Source organism: Medicago truncatula, chromosome 6 (genome assembly GCF_003473485.1).
Source record: "Medicago truncatula cultivar Jemalong A17 chromosome 6, MtrunA17r5.0-ANR, whole genome shotgun sequence".
Taxonomy (NCBI): domain Eukaryota; kingdom Viridiplantae; phylum Streptophyta; class Magnoliopsida; order Fabales; family Fabaceae; genus Medicago; species Medicago truncatula.
The window spans coordinates 32,072,851-32,095,153 of NC_053047.1; the positions used below are offsets into that span (position 1 = coordinate 32,072,851).

General features: G+C 30.9%; 2 protein-coding genes and 1 pseudogene across 2 annotated transcripts; all 3 read left to right on the plus strand.

Annotated features, from left to right (window-relative positions):
- Window positions 1-649: 649 nt before the first annotated feature.
- On the plus strand, window positions 650-6,267 carry LOC120576092 (uncharacterized). Its single transcript, XM_039827076.1, has 12 exons — window positions 650-790; window positions 1,276-1,397; window positions 1,488-1,543; window positions 2,024-2,114; window positions 2,323-2,455; window positions 2,543-2,700; window positions 2,807-2,927; window positions 3,027-3,227; window positions 3,326-3,415; window positions 4,915-5,004; window positions 5,564-5,651; window positions 5,869-6,267. The coding sequence occupies exons 1-11, from the start codon at window positions 650-652 to the stop codon at window positions 5,573-5,575; spliced, it is 1,215 nt and encodes a 404-aa protein (XP_039683010.1). The 3' UTR covers window positions 5,576-5,651; window positions 5,869-6,267.
- Window positions 6,268-7,455: 1,188 nt separating this feature from the next.
- LOC112422454 (uncharacterized) lies at window positions 7,456-10,136 on the plus strand. The gene is made up of 3 exons (XM_024785357.2): window positions 7,456-7,505; window positions 8,726-8,809; window positions 9,202-10,136. The coding sequence occupies exon 3, from the start codon at window positions 9,492-9,494 to the stop codon at window positions 10,134-10,136; it is 645 nt and encodes a 214-aa protein (XP_024641125.2). The 5' UTR covers window positions 7,456-7,505; window positions 8,726-8,809; window positions 9,202-9,491.
- Window positions 10,137-11,930: 1,794 nt separating this feature from the next.
- On the plus strand, window positions 11,931-15,779 carry LOC112422885 (uncharacterized; annotated as a pseudogene).
- The last annotated feature ends 6,524 nt before the right edge of the window (window positions 15,780-22,303 follow it).

The following is a 22,303-nucleotide window of genomic DNA, read 5'->3' on the forward strand; positions in this document are numbered from 1 at the left end:
TTAATGAATTGAGAGATTTTGCTTCAATTTTGGTTTGGTTTTTTGAATTTCTATTTTTCTGTGTTTTTTTTTCTGTTTAGAGGTTGGTAATTGGCTTTGTTCAGATTATTACGTTTATTTTTTGTATTTTTTTACATGCATGCATGTTGATTTTGTTGGGTTGGTGTGTTGTTATTTGTTTTGTTTGATAGTGTTTTTGAAAAAATCATATGTTTAGTTTGATCATAGTATGCATATGATGATAGAAATTGGGCAAAGTTGTTAAAAATTCTGGTATTGTTATTGAAGACTATTGGTGTTTATACCATTTTTTTTGGCAAATTTGGTTGTATGCTGAGGTTGTTGGATACATTGAGTACTCTTGCTTTCTTATCATGTTTCAAAGAATCATGAGACAGAAATTTTTTGCAGTGACTGAGAAAATATGTTTGTTCTTTCTTGAGAGTAACAAAGGAAAATACTTTTAAGACACATTTTTTGGTAACAAAGAAAATTTAAGTATGTTTTGATGATGTTTACTAAAACAAAGATGATGATGTTGGCAATGTTATAAAAAAAATCTACATTAAGGATATTTGAGCTATTACAGTGAGGTATTTCAGTGTTTTCATGATGAATTGTTTTTTTTTTTTTTACAGGGTTCTCAATAATGTCTAGGGATTTTGGTTGTATCAAAGATTTGAAAAAGGATCTAGATGTTTGGAAAATTGCATTTAGAGTTCTTGACTTATGGATTGTCACTGCCAGTAATGGTAATCAACACTTGGAGCTAATCATCGAAGATGCCAAGGTTAGGAAAATTACCTTCGCTTCTTGTGAGGGTTGTGTTGGCTTTTGAATTTGTTTGGTTATTCTACCAAAAAACTATTTTATGCATAGCTTCAGTACTCTTTTTCAGAATTTAGTCATGCATAGTGAGTGAACATTAACACAAGAGTATATAATAGTATAATTTTGGTTGAATTTAGCATAAATGAACTAAGTCTTCAAGGAAGAACATCTAGGAAGTGTTAATTTTGGAATAGTGAAAGGTCCGTAGTCTCTCTCAAATCCACAATATATAGTATCTTATTGTCAAATGAGGTTGAATAATCTATCAAATTATAGTGATTGATTGATTAAAATGGATAAGAGTTGAAATATGTAATAAATTGATTTCATCAATAATGACTTTGGACAAATGGATCATTCTTAGGTGCACGATGAGTTGTTTTTGTTGATTGGTGTTATGAATTTCGATTTACATGCCTATTTTGCTTTTGTTTTTGGATTTAGGGTGATAGGGTTCATGTTGTAACTCGGTATCAAGACCTTGAGCGTTGGAAGCGAGTGATTGAGGATGGCAAGACCTATGTTTTGCATAATTGTCTTGTGTTCGATAATGATGATGCGTTCAAGCATGTTGACCATCCTTAGATGGTGTTTGGTAGCGGAACAAAGGTGGTTAGGAATGACAAGCTGACTAACATTCCTTGGCATGAATTCAGATTTAAGTCCTTTAAGGAGATCCAAGACGGGAATTTCAAACCAGATGTTTTGTATGGTATAGTTATGATTCCTTATGTTTTAAATTTGTTTGTTCTTTTTTTTAACTATAAGGGTGTTGATGATGGTGGTAATGTTTTTTAAGAAATCATTGGGCTTATTGACGAGATTGTGAAGACATCGGTGTTTGGATCTGGAAAAAAGTCGTGCACCAATCTCGTGCTTCAAGATGAAGTGTATGATTTTATGATTTTTAAACGTTAGATTGTATTAAAAAAAAATTAGTTGATATGTATCTGAGGATGTTGTTGACAATGCAGGGGAAATTTGGTTGATGCAACATTATGGAACAAATATTCTGTTGATTTAATGAAGTTTCTTTCTGAACGGAGGGATAACGGACCTGTTGTCTTGATATTAACTCATGCTTAGTGCAAAATTGCAGGTTAATATATCATGTGTTGCATGTATTATTTTGTTAATTCTTTTTGTCGTTTGTCGCTCTGTTTTTGTTGATTTTTTCGTTCTTATTTTTCAGATAACGGTAAGTCGAATGTGTGCAATAACTGGTCTGGCTCAAGGTTGTTAATCAAATTCAAACATCCAGTTGTTGAGAGATTTAGGAGCAGGTTAGTTTGCGTTGTGCTTTGAATGTTAATTTTTGGGATGGTGATACAAAAATAGAGTTCCTTGATTATAAATATTCATCAATGTGTATATAGGTGGATACATTAGAGGTAAATAAATGTATCTCATATGTATATAATGCATAAACATATCGATATGATCGTTTGAAATCAGGGAATGTCACGTTAAATAAATGTTTTGATTTTGCAGTCTTCATGCTCAAGGTCGTGGCCTTGGTCGGACTCTTTGTGAAGGTTCGAATTCTTCTCAGAGATCACAGAATAATGAATTTTCAAATCTTTCTCAAGTGAGAGCAATTGGTGAATTTAGGAATTTGATTCAGGTTTGTTTTGTTTACACATGGGGATATTTTTAGATATTTTGTTAGTGATCTATTTGTTTTTTAACTGAGTTGTATAATTTATTTTAGAACACCTATTGCATCACTGTTGGCACAACAAGCAAGTTTAATCCTAATCGATTTGGCTGGTACTATGAAAGCTGCACCAAATGCCCAAAAGCTTCAAGGTCAGGTGGTGCTAGCTATAAGTGTTCATGTGGAGAGGATGTCGAAGATCCGTTGACAAGGTTGTGTAGCTAAACTTTTATGTGATTCACTTATAATTTTGGTTTTAGCATATGCTTTCTTATTATTAAAAGTTTGTTATATCATAAAATGTATCTTTTTTATCAGGTATAAGGTGGTTGTTCAAGTTGTATATGAGGGTGATAAGTCGGAGTTTGTGTTCTGGGATAAGGAATGTGTTCAGATTCTTGGTGTCACTGCAGATACTCTTAGAAAAACCATACAGGAGGTAAATTTGATTGTAAAATTTAGTTTTGGTTCTACTTTAATTATTTACTAATTTTATTTTTTGGAAATCTGACTTTTATAGTTATGTTTGTTCATGAAGGTTGATGAGGATGATCCCATGATATATCCCACGCATTTAGATAAATTGCTTGGACTTGAGTTGGCATTACGTGTGAAATACCAGGCGTATTATCATCAATCATCTGTGCAAGGTTTTTCCTCTGATGCTGCTGTTATTGAGAGAATTAAGCGTCATCTTCGTCCTGATGGAATGCAGTCAGATGTGCAAGAAGTTGATGAGGTTTTGTTGCGTTTGTTTGTTGATTCATTTTATTTACAATTAATTTGTTTATTTATTTAATTTTGACTTATGTTTGGTTATTCTCATCATTACTATAGACTGTTGTCAACAATGATCCAACTCAGTTATTTGAACTTCGAAGTACAAGTTCTTCTGTTGAATGCTCAAAAGTCATTCCAACTCATGTGGTAGGTTTACACTATTTCTTCAAATGATTTATATCAATGTATAGGATAGTGGAGAAAACTATTTATAGTGATAACTTGAGTCTTAATTTTTTTCCTGATCATTGTTTTAAGGGTTAATAGGTCTTTACCCCCCTGTAATATAGGACACTTTTGGTTTTGCCCCCTGTAAAAAAAAAAATTTAGATTCCGTCCTTGTAAAATGAAGATTCTTCAAGATTGCCCCCTGAGCCCTGTGACTCAGCAGAATCTATGATGTGACATTTTTTTTTATTTTTCAATTTTTTTTTGGAAGCCAAGTGTAAAAAATAATTTACATGTCATTTATAATTAAAAAAAATAAAAAAATCTATTTTTTTTAAAAAACGAAAAATATTTTAAAAATTAGAAAAAAAATTCAGATATTTTTAAAAAAATTTAGAAATGCAGATTTTTTTTAAAAAATTAAGTTCCGGATTTTTGTTAAAATCAGAAAAAACATTCAGATTTTTTTAATTTAATTTTTAAAATAAAAAAAATATTTTATATTTCAAAATCTTTATTCCAGAAATTTTATAAATTCTTTTTTGAAATTAAATAATTAGAAAAAAATTCAAATAGTTTTTACAGATTAAAAAAAAATAGATAATTCTTTTTTTTCGAATTTTATAATTTTAATTTAATTCGGATTTTTTTTGAAATTTAGTATAATTTTTTTGGAAAATTTGGAAATATATTAAGTTCGAGAATGGAAATGGTATACCATAAAAGCATTTTTTATTTAAAAAAATAAAAATAAAATAATTTTTTTTTCTGAAATTAGGAAGTATTTTTAAAAAAAAAACTGGATTTTATCAAAAATTTCAAAAACAAATCAGAATTTTTTTCTAAATTTAAAATTTTCAAAAATATCTGAAGTTAAGATTTTAAAAATTTAAATAAAATCAATTTTTTTTTTCAGATTAAATAGTTGGAATTTAAAAACATTTATATCCAAATTTTTAAAAATTAAAATATTTTCCAGAGTTTTCATTCTTTGTAGAAAAAATTAAAAAAACTTTTTTATTTCGAAAAAAATCTGAATGTTTTTTAATTTCGAAAAAGATAAGACAATTTTCTATTTCGGAAAAAATCTAAATGTTTTTTAATTTTTGGAAAAAAAATCTAATTTTTTTTCGATTTAAAAAAATAGTTTGAATTTTTTCAGATTTTTTAAAATATGATTTTCGTTTTTTTAAATTTTATTTTATATTTTAATTTTTTTAAATAAAAATGACGTGTAAACTATTTTTTACACGTGGCAAGCTAAAAAAAATAAAAAAGAAAAAGAAAAAGCCATGTAGGTGCCACATCATAGATTCTGCTGAGTCACAGGGCTCAGGGGGCAATCTTGAAGAATCTTCATTTTACAAGGACAGAATCTAAAAATAAATTTTTACAGGGGGCAAAACCAAAAGTGCCCTATATTACAGAGGGGTAAAGACCTATTAACCCTTGTTTTAATTTTGATTGTGTTGCGGTAGAACATTGTCGGCAATAATCCAACACAATCAGTGAAAGTTGAGCAGAAGACCTCTTATGGTAAAGGCTTGAAATCAGTTCCAGTTTCTATGGTATGTCTGTCTGTACTTTCATATTCTGATCATCTAATCCATTATGTTATTTGCCTATTATTTGAAAATATGGTTAATCTGTTTTTGAATCCTTAACTATACCTTAAAGGGTTGACATTGATATCAAACCATTTTGGTGTTTTGATCATTATGAAATATCATAGAAAGAGGAATTGAGATGTAATTCTCATTTTATACAAAGTTATAAAACTATTGAAGTATTGTAACTCATGTAAAACTAATAACTAGGGAAGAACTAACAGACTTCTCTACTATAAATGAGATAAATTAGCATCTTTATTAGGTAATAAGAGTTAAAAAATGGAGTAATAACGGTGACTTAGGTTGGATTTTTACCTCTTGGAAGATACCGACAAATTAACAACTAATATTTTGTTATTATTCAATAATTAAAGTAATTGATGAGGCTATGACATGTTCCTTTAGTAGACTAATTTTAGATCACTAACTTCATTCATGCATGGTTTAATTTCTGCATGTTTTTTATCATATATTTTGTTCTAAATACTGTTTCTTTTTCTATGTTCTTGCGATAAAGCATTGTTTCTGATGATCCAACTCTGTCCGTGAAAGTTGAGGACATGACCTCTTCTGCTGAGGGCGTGAAATCAATTCCCATTTCTATGGTATGTCAACGTTATTCTCTCAAATGATTTTTATCTGTCTATAAAAAAGTAGAGGTATGTATGTGTGCAATATCTAAGTAAAAATAAAATGAGGTCTGTTAATGAGAGTAATATTATGATAAGTATTGAAATAAAGATTCATTGTTGATTTGGTTGACAATGAATTTTTTAATGTTTTTTATACAAACTAATTAGCTCTTTTTAACTTTTGTATCAGCAAAAGTCTGTTTCTGTGTGCAATCAAGGTGGTTTAAATCAAATTGGGAACTGCACTCCTTCAAAGCGTTCGTTTGATGAAAAATGTAAAGGCGGAGTTGTATCTGATGGCTGTGATCCAACATCATTATCTTCCATTAAGCAGGCTAAATGTATTAGGAAGAAGTAATCAGTTCCATCTTTGTTTAGCTTTTTGAGGAAATGCCGTTCTAATGTGCGAAGTTATTTGATCTATGCTCTATAATAGTGGTTTTAAGCTACGTGGAATGGCTTTGGATTATGCAACATATGTGGCTTATTTTGGTTAATTGTAATATATTAAGTCTAACAATGTAACTTGCCACAATTAACTTTATGTAATTAAATAAGTTGCATGTAATTAACATAATATGTTTCTACATTTTGCTATGCCTATAACCAAGTAACTATATCTAATATTGAACTCTTTAGATATCAGGCTAAAACTATTGAGGTTTTGCAAATATAAAATACAAGATTTGGGTTCTTAATTTTTCTTGCGAGAAAGTTAGGTAGGGTGAAGGATATGTTAAAAAAATTTGGTCAAAAAATGGTTTTAAACTGTTGTTAAACTAAGATAAATGGTAAATGGTTTTCTCTATCAAAAAATTAATTATTGATAAATGCTTTTAAACTGTTGCTAAACTAAGACTGAGCACAGTACCATCTCTTGACTGCATAAGTTCTCTTTGTGCAAGATAGAGTGTACACTACATTTTATATTGTAACTTCTCACCCTTGTGTTCCTTTGAGTCCATTTTCCTTCTACTTTTTTTGCCTACATTCAAAAAATTTGGAAGCAATGCAAACAATATCAGTGGTGTTTAACATCTCTTAATTAATTATGTCGTTTTAACATCTCTTCTTTTGAATTTGAAGATTTTGTTACAATAATTATTATCCATTCTTTTACAATTTAAAAGGTTATCAGTTATAGTTCATACACAAGACTTTTACTGATGTAGTTTCTGGTTAGCAGTTTCTTCTTGTGCTTGATGTAATTCATGCTAATGAGATTGCCTAAGCAAAGATTTACAACCTTTGAAGTTTAAGTTCTAAAAATGTTTATTTTGTATGATATCACTAAAGTAACTTCTATCCTTCATTCTACATGGTGTAAATATAGATATCACCACCTTTATAGTAACCACGTAACAGTATCACTCCCTTTTACAATTTTAGTTCGCATGCAATCGTAATTTGCACATCATTGGTTCCTTTATTCGTTCATGTTTTTAATTTCCTAAATATTAAGTTACTTTACCATAGTATGGAGTAATTATATATTTACCATGAACCCTTCATTGTGATGTGTTAATCACAAATCATGCTTATTTAAGTTCATATATTAAGATCTTACGATGAACCATGATATTCCGTCGTTTTAACATTTATCCTATCAATGTAATATTTTATCAAACGTGTTATTGAACCCGTGCAAAGCACAGGTTTGTAACTAGTAATAATATGAATTGTGATGTTTAAGTTTTGCTGAATGAGAATAAGAATGTGAATTTTGAACTAATTTCAAGTTTTTTTTGTTGGTTTATTTGTGGATGATTTATCTACCGATTCTTCACTGAGCATTTGCGTTCACTTTCCGTATCTCTCGCGATCCAGGTTTGTTCACTTTGCCGTGTTTATTAAGTATCCCATGTTGCTGCATTTTAATTTGATTGGTTACCATAAAATTGTTGTTGAATATTTTAATTTGATTGAATCCGTTCACGTGTATCGATTGTGGTACTGAACTACGGAATATATATCTCTGATCTTAGTATAGCTCTTCATTAGTTTAAACCAAAAATTCACTATAGACCATTTTTTGTAAGTTATTTTTTCATGAGGAATGACAGAAGTAAAACATGACCAATTCCACTCTAAAGGTCATAATGCAATTGTGCTATTAACAAACTTGTGTCCAACTGGAATAGTTTCATAGTTTGAATGCGATCTTTAGTTATATGTCTTGTGGGATGTTCTGATAAATATTTGATAGAGCATAGAAATTCCTTTTAAGTTTGATATAGGCTTTAGATTATCTCCTATTACTTAGGTGGCTGATTCTCATTTTATATTTTACATTATGATTAAGTATCAAGATAAAGGAAAAAAAAATAAAGGATCAATTGTTTTCTTATGGTTTATGTTTGATTGATTAATTTGTTGTGCTATCTGATATACATATGCCCTCACCTGTGAAGAGTTTTTAGTTTTTTATGTATCCATGACACTTTATTCTGAAAAAAGGAATTTGATGCATGTATTGTTAAAAGCTAAGAAGCTGCATGCATTCTTGTTTACTAGTTTTCCAGAAGAAAGGAAAAGGAAAGAATATTCTATTTAACTAAACATGGGTGATATAAGATGCAAATCTTCTTTACTATATACTTGGTACATTCATTTTATTTTTAAGAGAAGATGGCCGAATTCGATATATAACATCATGGTTTATGTTTCCTGTTTTGTCAATAAGTTGTAATAATTTGTAATGGGGGTATGCCAAAATGGCTTGGTAGATTTTTTGAAAACTATCATAGCCAATTTTTTAATGGATGCCCTCCGCCATGGCGGCACCACCACTGTTGTGCTGATATGGTTTTATGCTTTTTTTGGCCATAGCCAAATTTCTTTTTGTCTTCCACCATAGACAACATTGATTCTATGCTTTTTAAATGGTTTTACCTTAGTAGAACAGTTTTAGGCATGTCTTTTGATCAAAGAACTCATATTCATCTCCTCCATAGTTAATGCACAAAGTTGGCACATCAATTCTTCCATATGTTACTTGTTTCTCTGATCATAGAGAAGTTTTGTTAAAATCATTTGTTTTCTTTTAGGCGCTTAACTGTTGCTCAGCTGACCGATTGCAACAAATGCGAATTACCCCAAGGACTGCTTTGTGGAGATTGCCTCTACACAAGGTAACATTGTTTTAGTTGAGATTCACATTGAGAAAAGGACTTATTTTTTGTTCAAAACTTGAAAAATAAAGCAATGCTCGTTTTGTGGTAGGTTCTTATGGTAAAATATTTTCTCAAAGTAGATCTTCATTGTAGTAGCTTTTGATTAGTTTGGCATTAAGAATCCAAAGTGTTTGTTCAGTGGGCCAATATATGTATGTTTGTGCTTCTTTAATGCTCATATTGTTAGAATCATCATCATTTGACTAATTGTTATGTGCGTGTCTTTGCGTTTAGTGAAATCAATGTTACTAATTTTATTATTTAATTGGCTCTCTGAACTCATTAATCACCATAAATTTATACTTTAAGTTGTACTAATTTTTCTTCATTTATTTTTATACTTGTCACAGTTGAAGACGACATAGCTGTAAGGAAGACCTGCATCCTCATTTTATACACCAACAACAAACACTCTACGGTATGGTTTCTTTCTTTCCTTGTATTTTATCTTCAACAGAACCCTAGAGTAGTTTTCTCATTGTAACTTTTTGTTTTCTTTTTACTTGTTAGATGATTAGATATGACACAGAGATGATGATAGTTAGATATTCTTTCTTCTTTCTTCCTTTTACTTGTTAGATAATTAGATATGGCATAAAGATGATGATGATTAGATATCACTTCTTTTTTAGTAAACTCAATGGACAAAGAATGGATGAGATTTCCAAGAGAAAGCCCAGAGTACATGAAGGGCGTATTCTTTTTTCTTAATTATGCTTATAACAAAGGAAAACCTGAAGGACTGGAGATTTTGTGCCCTTGCGCTCAATGCCACAATGCTTCTTGGAAAACAGGAGCAGTCGTATTTGATCATTTAATAGGAAATGGATTTGAGAAAGGCTACGATGTTTGGGATCGCTATGGTGAGGGGTTAAATCCCATGGATATCGATGGTGATACAGATTCTGAAGAGGATGAACTAGATAACATTGATGAACTATTGAATGACAGATTTAGAGATGTGATACAAGAGGAGTGTGGAGTTAACAATGGTCTTAGTGATGATGCTAAAAAGTTTTATAATCTGATTGAAGAAGCGAGCCAAGAGTTGTACCCAGGATGCAAAAATTTCTCTACATTATCTTTCACTATTCGTCTGTACTTGTTAAACTGTCTTCATGGTTGGAGCAATGCATCCTTTACTTCTCTATTAGAGTTGTTGAAAGAAGCTATGCCTTTATTAAATGTTCCTGATTCATATAATAAAACTAGAGGAATGATAAGAGATTTGAGACTTGATTATAATAAGATTGACGCATGTCCTAATGACTGTATGCTATATTAGAAAGATCATAATAATGACATATCATGCCATGTTTGTGGTGCTTCACGGTGGATTGAAAGTACTACAGAAAGTGGTCAGACTGAGGAAAACAAGAAAGAACACAAAGTCTCTGCAAAAATATTAAGACATTTTCCTTTGATTCCTAGACTGCAAAGGTTGTTTATGTGTTCAGAGACAACCACTTCATTAAGGTGGCATCATGATGATCGTTCCAAAGATGGGAAATTAAGGCATCCTGCTGATGGTCAAGCATGGAAAGAATTCAATGGTCATCATCCTGAATTTGCTCGTGATTCACGTAACATACGACTTGGATTGGCTAGTGATGGATTCAATCCATTTAGAGCAATGAATTTGAAATATAGTGCATGGCCTGTTATACTGATTCCTTATAATTTCCCACCATGGTTGTGTATGAAGGCTGAGTATTCTATGTTATCTTTACTAATACATGGGCGAGATTCACTTGGAAATAACATTGATGTGTACCTCCAACCATTAATTGAAGAGTTAAAGGTACTGTGGAATTTAGGTGTAGAGACATATGATGCTTCAACATATCAAACTTTTCAAATGCGAGCAGCTCTCTAATGGCCTATTAGTGACTTTCCTGGGTATGCTATGTTGAGTGGATGGAGTACGAAAGGATATATGGCTTGCCCTTACTGTAATTATAACACTAACTCTATCTATTTGAGCCATAGTCGAAAGGTGTGTTATATGGATCATCGTGTTTTCTTATCTATGAATCATAAATATAGATCAAATTCAAGGGATTTGAAGGATCTTGATATCTTAGAATCAGAGATTGCAGAAACTCTTTGCCAACTAGAGACAATTTTTCCTCCGAGTTTCTTTGATATAATGGTTCATTTTCCTATACATCTTGTGATGCAAGAAGGAAAACACGAAATAGTGGCGTTACATTGGTGTCGATGACCCAAAGCTTTGCAAGCACGAAAGATGAAAATCCGATAACAAAACCATTAACTTATTATGGATCGATTATAGATATAATTGAGGTAGATTGTTGTGGAAAGTTGGTGTTATTTAGATGTGATTGGTATGAAGTTGAAGACAAAAAAAAAGTATGGGACGACTTGTGTCCAATTTAATAAAAGATGTTATAAAGATGATCCTTTTGTGTTGGCCTCTCAAGTCCACCAATGCTTCTACGTTCAAGATCCCTACAATGAAAATAGGAATTATGTTATGAGTATTGTTCCTAGAGACTTCTTTAATATGAAAAAAGGGTCAAATTCAAATGCCCAAGAACCTTATCAAAGTCAACCATTAGATCATGTTATAAATTTAACCATAGCTGATGAAAATGGTGAAGTTGAATTGTCCAGAGATAATATGCCTAAAAGCTAATTAAATCAAAATTCAAAAAGCTAATTATACTCTTGATACTGACTTGAACTAAATATTTATTTGTTTCATGTGTCTAAAAGCCAAACTAGTGGACAGCTCTATGATGAATGGATTAAGCAACAAAGTTTCTGCTCAAATCAAAAAGGGCCTTGTTAATCACAGACCACCCAAGAAGCAAAAGAATACTCTGAAGCGTAAGTAGTACATCAAATGCAATTTATGGGTATGTTTGGTTTGCAAAACAGCAAGTACTGGACAGAACAGTACAAGATAAAAGAGTACAACACAAGGCAGAACAGCACAGGACAAATTTTTTATGACATTGAGTAATTTTTTGTTTTATACGATTTTTGAGGGACAAAATGCTATTTTGGTATTTTAGACAACTTGTACGTGGGACAAAAAGTTGTGATGTGGTTTGGTGAGGGACAAAAATATGAGTTTTTGTTGTGTCCCTTGCCTCCAGTTTGTCCTGTACCTGAAACAGTTTTACAAATCAAACACTGGACAACTAGAGTTGTTCTGTCATGATGTAGTTTTTTTTACCTGTCTTTTATTTGGATGATGTGAGTACTTTATTAACTAGTGGACGGCTCTATGATGAATGGATTAAGGAACAAAGTTTCTGCTCAACACAAAACAGACCTTGTTAATCACAGACCATCCAAGAAGCATAAGATTACTCCAAAGTGTAAGTGCTACATCAAATGCACATGCTATGGAAACTAACAAAACATGTGACCATTGTTTTCCTTAATTTCTCACATTTAGTTTTGTCGAATTCTATGTAAAGTGACAATGTCATGATGCAGTTTTTTGTTTTTACTTGTATTGTACTTGACTGATGTGAGTAGTTTATTAACTAGTGGACGACTCTATGATGAATGGATTAAGCAACAAAGTTTATGCTCAAATCAAAAAGGAACTTGTTGATCATGGACCATCCAAGAAGCAAAAGAATACTCCAAAGTGTAAGTGCTACATCAAATGCACATGCTATGGAAACTAACAAAACATGTGACCATTGTTTTCCTTATTTTCTCACATTTAGTTTTGTCGAATTCTATTTAAAGTGACAATGTCATAATGCAGTTTTTTGTTTTTACTTGTATTGTACTTGACTGATGTGAGTATTTTATTAACTAGTGGACAAATCTATGTTCAACGGATTAAGCAACAACTTTTCTGCTCAAGTCCAAAAGGACCTTGGTGATGATGCACCATCGAAAAGGCAAAAGAGTACTCCAAAGATTCCTTCAATGTCACTTGATGAGTACTTTAAAAGGAGTAGGGAGCAACTTGAAGCAGAGGAGTCTGAAAATGAAGAACTTGACAGGGAACAAGAAGTTAAGGGTGAGATAAACTATGAAAATGGTGATGGTGATAATTCAATGGAAGGTAACACCCCTACTAGTTTGGCTTTCCACTGGTTCTCTTATATATGTGTGTATATATGTATAACTGGTGTGATATTGGAATGTTAACTAGGAGAAGCATCAAAATAAAATAAAAAAAGAGGAAGCACATTGTGCTTAAAAATTCATGCTCGGTCACTAGTTGATAGACAAGAAATCACCTTAAATGAAGAAGGAGAGGCCATTGGACCAAGTCAAAAGATAGTTTCTAAATTCAGCAATTTTTTGGGATCAGTAGCAAGAATGTCAGTTTATATCCTCTTACTTACACAAACTGGAAGGCTATACCAAAGAAGAAGAAGACTATATGGGCCTATGTCAATGTATCAACTCTTCTAGTGTGTGTGTGTGTGTGTGTGTGTGTGTGTGTGTGTGTGTTTGAGTACATTGTTCCTTCACTTAATCCTTAATCCAATATATTTATCTGTATATGTTCCTTTTCTTTGCAGAAAATATACATTGTTCCAGAAAAAGGACAGAAGGATGTCTATGCTATTATAAATGATGCTTGGAGGCGGTATAAATGGTTGATTAAGAAAAATCATTTTACTAAGTATAGAAACTTGCGTGAGCGGCTGAAAAACCGTCCAGACAGCATACCTGAAGCACACTTTAAGAAATTAATGAAGCTATTCTAGTAAGATTAATTTAATTTTAATTGTTTATTATTCTACATTATTATTTTCATATTTGATCAATTTAGTTCGTCATATGAATACAGGAAATCAGTCATCAAATGCTAAGAATATAGATAAACAAAAATGGAGACATCGAGCAGGTCCCATAAGCTTTGCTGTCATAAGGGAAAGATTGGTATATAACTTTTACTACTGTTAGCGAATAATTAAATTCTTCAATTAGTGATAATTTTTCTACTATTAGAGAATAATTTTTTTCTTTGGATAGCGTGCAACCAAGGATGATAGAGAGCCTCAAACTCAAGCTGAAGTTTTTATTGAAACACGACAAAGCAAGAGAGGAAAGCAGCTGGACCAAGTTACAAGTGATGCAATCGTAAGTTTTTTCTTTATGATTTTACCAAGTTAGTTATTGGCAAAAACTGGAATAAAAATTATCATGAATTTATCCTCAAAAATGACTTTACGTAGTCAACTAATGTTGTTTTTGATTTTGCAAGACAAATCTTCAAGATTTGATCACCAATTCTAGTCATTCTTCGGTTGAAGCTTTTCAAACTGTCTTTGGAAAAGAAAAACCAGGGAGATTGCGCTGCTATGGAAGAGTTACAACATCTTCTCTATTGAAAAGAAATAAAGTGGCAGATATGGAAAAAAAAGCATAGTTCTTCTAAGAGTCATGCTGAACCAAAGCAACACAGGCATAGATATGGGGGATTTAGGAGCTTTTTTATCAACCCGAAATGATGACAATAATGTTCGACATTCATCTACATCTAATCATGAGGTATGTTTTCGGTATATTGAAGTGTCGGCTAATTGTTGCAATAGAGATAAACATCAGTTGGAGTAATCAATCTATAAATTATCATTTTCATATTATATGTAGACTTAATGAGGTAGGCCACTTCAGATTATCATTTTATTATTAAGTTCTTGAAGTTGGGTGTCAATCACTTGATAAAATAACTGAACTCCAAAGTGAAAAATAGAAGTAGAAAAAGTTGATTGTTTTAAGCTTTATTTCTCTTTTTTCACTAACCACTGGATGCTTCGATTTCTTTGATTCTGGATCAGTCAGTCATGAAGCTCACAGTGAAGACTCTGAAAGGAAGCCATTTCGAAATCAGAGTTCATCCTTCTGATTATGTATGTTGTACTTCTTTTTTCTCTATTTTTTTCCTTTCCAATTCTATTAAAATTCGTTGATTGAAGAATTCTCAATATTCATTCAATTTTGTTAGATAATCGCTGTAAAAACGAATATTGAAGACATTCAAGGAAAAGATAATTACCCATGCAGACAACAATTGCTAATTCACAATGGAAAAGTTTTGAAAGATGAAACTACTTTAGCTGATAATGAAGTCTCTGAAGATGGCTTTCTTGTTGTCATACTCAGTAAGGTATTGATCTCAAATGTTTCAAGTTAGAATATAATATGTCAAGGATGATGGAACCTTCGTTGCTAGAAACTATCAGAATAGTTCTCATGTGATACATGATCTCACCTCGAATAGTAGAAGGACGAACAAACAGAGACAAATCTGAATATGAAACATAAGCATTTAAATTAATATAATATGAGACCCTTTTTTTGGTTTGCTGTCAATTGTCTAGCTCTAGTCCTGATTTGTCCTCGGTTGTGTGATGGTTTCTGTTTTGCCCCTTAAGCTAGTATTTGTTGTTCCTATTTTATCTGTTTTGGACTGATTTTCTTTTGGTCTTGTTCCGGTGTTGTTTAATGATTCTTTGCAGTAGTAAAAATAAGATAGTTGGTATGGTTGATGTGGTTTTGCGGATAAGGGGATTAGTCTTTTTTGAATGAACTATCTGCCACATTGCAACATTGTGAGTATAATAGTGAATTAATTTTTATTTTTATCTTGTAGGTAAATAATAGATCTATGGGTGGTGAATGTTTTGTTGATAACTACGAAGAAGAGGATGAAGAACACTTCTTTGATGAATCAGACGAAGAGGATGAAGAAAAATTCTTTGATGACTTGGACGGAGATGAGGATGAAGAATAATTTGACTCATTAATTCTTGTTTATTTTCATTATTTGATGTAATAAATTTCACATTGAAGACTAAATTGTCGATATTCATGACAAAATTGATTAAATTTGGTTGGACATTTATTTTAATGTAATAAATCTCACATTGAAGGCTAAATTGTTGATATCCATTACAAAATGATTGACTTTGAATAGGCATTTATTTTGATTCATACTAGATTATCATATATAATCAAGTTCTCTAGAATTTAATGTTTGATGTCACCATTTAAGCTCATAAAAAGTTGACATGTGCACTGTTCACATTTTAAAACTTAAATGGTTGATCAATGAATAAGTAGGTTTGAGATATAATAATGAAAAATTATGTTTTTTTTTTCTCTAAAATCAGTGACAACGGTTTTTGTTGTTCTAAACTCATTTTTTAAGTAATTATAGACAACGGTTTTTATCTGTTGCGTTTTCCTGTATGCAACAAATCCGTTGTCAAATGAAAAGACAACGCCTTAGACTATAACGGAAAGAAAAGCATTGTCGAAAGGTAAAACAACGGTTTTATCAACTATGGCTACGATTTTCAGCCGTAGTTTTAAACCAAAAATGTTGTAGTGTAAGCAAATGGTTAGTGTGAATTAAGGGTTTAATCATTTTAAAAATAATTATCATTTTTCTTGTTGTATAAAAATTGGTATATTTACATACTATTGCGTGAACACAAGAGAAAATAAGATAGGATTAATTGGTAGGTGAGATTAATTGGTAGGTGAGATTTAAGTTACTTTGAATAATTGTGTGTAATTTATGCAATAATCAATGAAAATAAATAATATGAGTTAATTTACATGTGATATTTTGCAAATTTGGATATATATGTTGCTAACTTTTATACATTATTGGATAAATTACGAGCAAATTATTCACAGTAACCTACGGTAAAAAAAAATTATCCTGCGCTTGAACAATCGTCGGAAAGGAGAGGAACATGCGGTAGTGCGGAGAACGGATGTTGCTCCTCACATGTTATGGAATTCAACAAATAAATAAAGGTTCCATTTTCATTAGTGAAAAAGATTTATTACATCAACTATTTATAGCAAATTATAATAAACTAATGGTCCAATTTTGCAGCCTTGGAGGTTTTTTTTATCCCATGCATGCATACAGCATGGTGTGGAAGCATACTTAATTAATTTTGATCAAAGTGACGTGAAGCATCGATCTTAGATAAGCCAATCCAATAGTTGCTATTTTATTTCTAAGCCAATCCAATTACACATGTTATACTTTCTGGCCTTTCGCAACTTGTCTTTGAATATTCTTGTTCTATTTTGCTTGTTTTTTCTTGAAAAATATTATCTCAATCTCAAAATAATGTATCTCTTCCTTTCTTTTATTATGCACTAGAGTCAAGAAGGACACGCTGTGCTTTTCTATTGCGTTTATTTGATCGTATATTGGAATATACCATAATCAAATACAGATTTGGCTTATATTGTTCCTTTTTTTATTTTTTTACTAAAGCTTATATTGTTCTTAGTTTCTATTATAATGTGATCTAACTGATTTTTTTTAATTTTAAATTTAAATAATATTATACAAAAGATAAAATTGTAAGTTGAATAGTTTAAATGAAGGATATAATTGAAAGATTGAAATTCAGCCCAAAATCATATATACCTTTTATATATAAGTGTTGATAAAAAAAATTACTAAAAATCGTAAGAATCCACCTCTAAACCCTTTTTCGCATGTCTATATTAGATAAACTCATGTTCCCGTGAGCTTAGCACAGTTGGTAAGGATAATACATAATATATGTAAGGTCCGGGGTTCAACCCTCGACCACCACCAAAAAATATTAGACAAACCCGTCAAAATAGATAATAATATTTTGAGAATTTTTGTCCTTTTATACACAATCCTTAATCTTCAAATTTTCAATTGTATTAATTACTTTAATTCATTTTTGTTATAAAATTATGATATAGATAAATTAATTCCTACCAATAACTTTTAAAAAGTATAGATTTTGTTAATAAATTTTACACTATTAATCTATTCTGCTTAGCGTTTATGAATTTTTTTAAAAGATATATGTTAAAGGTGGGAAGAAAAATCCCTTGAGTTTGAATGTTTGATAATCAACATAGTAAATTATTGATGTAGTTTGTAAAAAGATATATTCACGAGATCCTCGTGGACCATATTCATCAGTTTTTTTTTACAACAAATTGAACTCTTTTTTTTTTTTGACAAAAACAAATTGAACTCTTGATTACCTAATTTTCTTTTATATGTTACCACGAGGAACATAACCTTAGTTTCATATTATTTTTTTACGGGATAACCTTAGTTTTATATATTTGTTCTGGGAGAACACGTAATATAATTGGCATATTTCGATGGATTAACAAATGGCAAATTCTATGGTACACTCAAAAATTTGAGTGTACCGGTACACCAAATCATCAAATTTATATTGAAACGAGTTGTTTTTTTGAAGAAAAAGAATCGTTTTCTATCATTAACAATTACAATAATTAGATCTTAGTTACCAAAAGTGTCAACGAAATAAAAAATTTCATTTTTTTTAATTTTTGTTACATATAACAAAGAATATTTATTATTTTTTATGAGAAAATGTTAAAAATTTAATATGATTCTTATAAACAATGAAATGATGTTTATTCTTATAAAATGATGTATTATAAAATATAAATATTGATAAATAACTCTTTATTTCATAAAATAATCGTTAAATTGTAAATATTTGAAGCAGGAGTACCGATACACCTCAATTTGTAAGGTGTACCGTAGAAGTTCCCTTAACAAATAGGCATGTCTATCCAGTCTAATTATTTTAAAACAATTTCAACAACTAATAAACATGTTAAAATTATAAAAAATAAAAAAAATAAAAAAATTTGGCCTGCGTCTTGTTTTTTGAATTTGGTCCTTGAATCAGTTTTTATTGGTTAGCTTTACATCGAGTATATCATTTGATAATCCTTTTAGTCTTTACAATTACTAATTAAAGACACATTTAAAGATATTTTTACAATTTTAATGTATTTAGGGACTACAATGACACTACTATACAAAGTTTGGGAGCAACTAATCAGAGAACCGTTTGTAATAACTACTTACTAAAAAGAGTGGGCTCCTATATCAAGCTTAGATTGGCGCATGATTATTAAGTTTAGAATTGTGAAACCAAACTGTTGGTCTATATGAAGAACAAGAAGGTGCGATGTGAATAGCGTTCTTCGATTTTCAAAAGAGTCTGCGAAAACGTGAATTGTATCAGAAAGATATAGTTTACTTACAAGTAGCATTAGTCCTATAGTAGTATATATAGTTGTAACTACCTAATGGGGTACTTTTCACTCATTTGTAATATTCCATTTCCATTAATACAAAGAGTTTGTTAGTTTTCTCTCATTCTTTACATTGATGCCATGTTTCCTAACATGGTATCAGAGCTAATCTGATATCCACCTTTAAGGATTTTCTGCTGCATTTTTTTCGAGAAAATATTTTCTCATTTATGTTTCATGAAAGAACTAAATCTCTAGTGATTTTGATTTCAAATTTTTGATTCGACTCGAAATCGTCATTTTTCGCATTGATTCTCTGTTATACAATAATTTTCGCATTGCCACGGGGTACTTAGAGTAATCTAATAATTTTCCTAATGATAAAAACTGTTTTACAATCTAAATTAATAAATATAATTATAACTGTACTACTCCTCTTCCTTTCTTAAAACTCGTCTCCCTCTCCTATCAAAAGGGACCAACTCGCCCATTCAATTTTCACATAGTCTACTCTCTTCTTCACTTAACTATTTGATGGGCTGATAAGAATATACTATTTCTTAATATATTTATTCTGATTTAAATTTAGTTAACCCATATTTAACAACAACTAGCAAATAACTCCTCCACCATGTGTCGATTGCAACGCAAGAAAGGCTTGTCTTATGCTGGAACAACTAATTTTAACAATCGCCAAGTATAAAAATGATGTTCATATGATATTCATATACTACAAAAGAAAGATAAAACCTGATAATTGGTGGTCTTGTTGAGAGATTTTACAATATGGGAAAACACTTCAATCACGGCGTTTAAGAGAAACAACGATTGGTTCACTCTCGGCTTCTGCATAGTGACGATGGTATAAAGAGGACGGAGGCTGACGATGATATGACGGTTTCTTTCTAGATCGGTGAAAAAGGATGCAATTTAAAGGTTGCAATTTTGTTCTCTAAATCGCGACGATTACGATTTAGAGGTGTGGCCTATGATAGTTTGACCGTTTCTCACACACGACGTCAACTGTACTTGCAAAACGAACAATAAGGGATACTACGAGTGTTATCAAGGGTGGTATTTATAGCCTCCTTGTGGGCTTGTTTTAGTGTGACTTCAGCCCCAAGAAAGCTGGGTTTTTGGTCTTTAAGGCGGTTTATAGAGGTTTCTAGAAGTTAAGAAAGGCGACGCCCTAAGAGGGGCGCGCCTAGGCCTCAGGAGCCCTTCTGGAGGGCGTTTGAGCCTTTCTAGAGGGATTTTAAGCCTTTAGGAATATTATGACGGTTCACTTAGTAAGACTCCCAGCATATTGTAAAGGCAAATTATTCGATACACTTGAATTTTTTACAATAAAATTTGAGTGTATCGGTACATCAAATCTTTAAATTAATAATTAACTGAGTTGCTTTGTAAAGAAAAATAAAATTCTATGATTAAATTCTAATAACTAAATATATTTGTCAAAAGTGTTTGCGAAATAAAATTTGATTTTTCTGAATTTTTATTACTCATAATAGAGAATATTTACTATTTTTTATGACAATGTAAAAACATTAGTATGATTTTTTATAGAAAATGAAATGATATTTTTTATAAAATGATCGTTTTAAAAAATATAAAAGACGATAAATAGCACTTTATTTCATAAAATGATTGTTAATTTATAGATTTAAACATCAAGAACACCGATATTCTGTAATTTGCGAGTGTACTTTTATAAGGTCCTTGTTGTAAAGGACACCTATTATTACATAACATAATGCAAAACACTCTTCTATTTTTCTGTTTTTTCATATAAGTGATGGTCGAATTAAGCAAGTGTATCAATTCGTTTACCAAGTAATAAAGTCATAAGCAGAGGATCGCATCCACAGGGTTTGTCGTCTTGTCCAAACAATTCGCGTTACTTAGGAGGTGACATTGCTAATATTGAGTAAAATTTGTTGAACCCTGGATGTAACGAGTGACTTCATGACTCAGTAGATCCATTCTCCTTGACGCTTGGTAAGGTAGACGCTGACAGAGGTTCCGTTTGTAGAACTACTAAGATGGAGATTGTGTTATGAACTCCTAAGACTCATAGATGGGAAAATCCTTTAGGAACACTGTCCATCATACCTTTGGGAATTTATGAATGCCAATTTAACTCTATGTTTCAATTACCTTTGAGGTAGTTAGACCCCACGCGTAAGGATCATTGTGTGACTAGTAGGTGAAACTCAACATTGGAGGGATAGACCGCAATCAACTGAGACAGTGAGGCCCCACACGTGAGGATCATTTTGCGATCAGCAGATGCAACTTGACGAACTGATTAGATTAGAACGTCCCAACAGACTCATCACTTAGATAGTCTACTTAGAATAATTAAACGCGACATGAATGTTATTTAATTCCAACAGTCATAGGGGGATTCGAACCTAACACTACTTACATTTCTGCAACCAAAACACGAAACTTGCTCTGTTGCAAACAGATAAAAATTACAATATCTAACCCTCATCTCTTTTATTTATTTTATTGTTCAAAAATAAGTAACAAGAATTGTTTGGACTAAACGACAATCCATGTGGATACGATACTCTAAATAATTCAAATTACTTATTCGTATCTGTTTTTATTTTTCTGTCATTTATATTTCCGCATTTTACTTTTTCGTTTCAAAAATTCAAAAATACGAAGAAAAAAAATTAGAAATTCAAAAATACCAAAAATATTTAATCTTAGTTGAGTCAATTTTTTTAGAGTCTAGTTTTATCATATAGTTTATTTTTCTTAGCTGTTACTAACATAGTTAATTTTTCTGTTTGCATTTAGTTTATTTTTTTTCTTTTCCTTTTAGTACTAACCATTTTCTTTCTCATTTAGGAACTAACAATTTATTTTTCTTTTTATTTTTAAAATCGTAGTTTAGGTCATAATTAGTTTGCATTGTATTTTAAGAGTCGTAGTAAAAATAAACAGTTTTTATAATAACTACAATTATTAGATCGAGTCTAGCTAGCATTAAGTCATTTAATATTAAGAGTCGGTCCATATAATTTTGAATTTAGGAGTATGATTTTTTTTTTAATGAATTTAGGAGTATGATTAGAATTAAGTAAAAATAGCAAGAGACTCATAATTAGCAATAATAATAGGAAACAACAATAGGAAATAATAGAGTCAAGTAACCAGATATTTCCTCCGGTTATATTTATAAGTAAAAAAATGACTTTTTAAGTATATTGAATAATTAATGTATTCGGTCACATTTATAGATACATTAATTATTCAATGTACCTAAAAAGTTATTTTTTGCTTATAAATATGACCAGAGGAAGTATGAGTTAACACCAACCTAAAAAAAAAAAATTAAATCAAGCGCAACCTTATCATTGTTAGGAAATTTTCTCGAACTTGTGA

Excerpts from the sequence above, each read along its gene's own strand:
- LOC120576092 (XM_039827076.1), top strand. The coding sequence starts at position 650 with ATGTCTAGGGATTTTGGTTGTATCAAAGATTTGAAAAAGGATCTAGAT. Across the intron at positions 2,701-2,806 it reads GTCGAAGATCCGTTGACAAG|GTATAAGGTGGTTGTTCAAG; the intron begins GTTGTGTAGCTA and ends CTTTTTTATCAG. Across the intron at positions 3,416-4,914 it reads AAGTCATTCCAACTCATGTG|AACATTGTCGGCAATAATCC; the intron begins GTAGGTTTACAC and ends GTGTTGCGGTAG.
- LOC112422454 (XM_024785357.2), top strand. The coding sequence starts at position 9,492 with ATGGACAAAGAATGGATGAGATTTCCAAGAGAAAGCCCAGAGTACATG.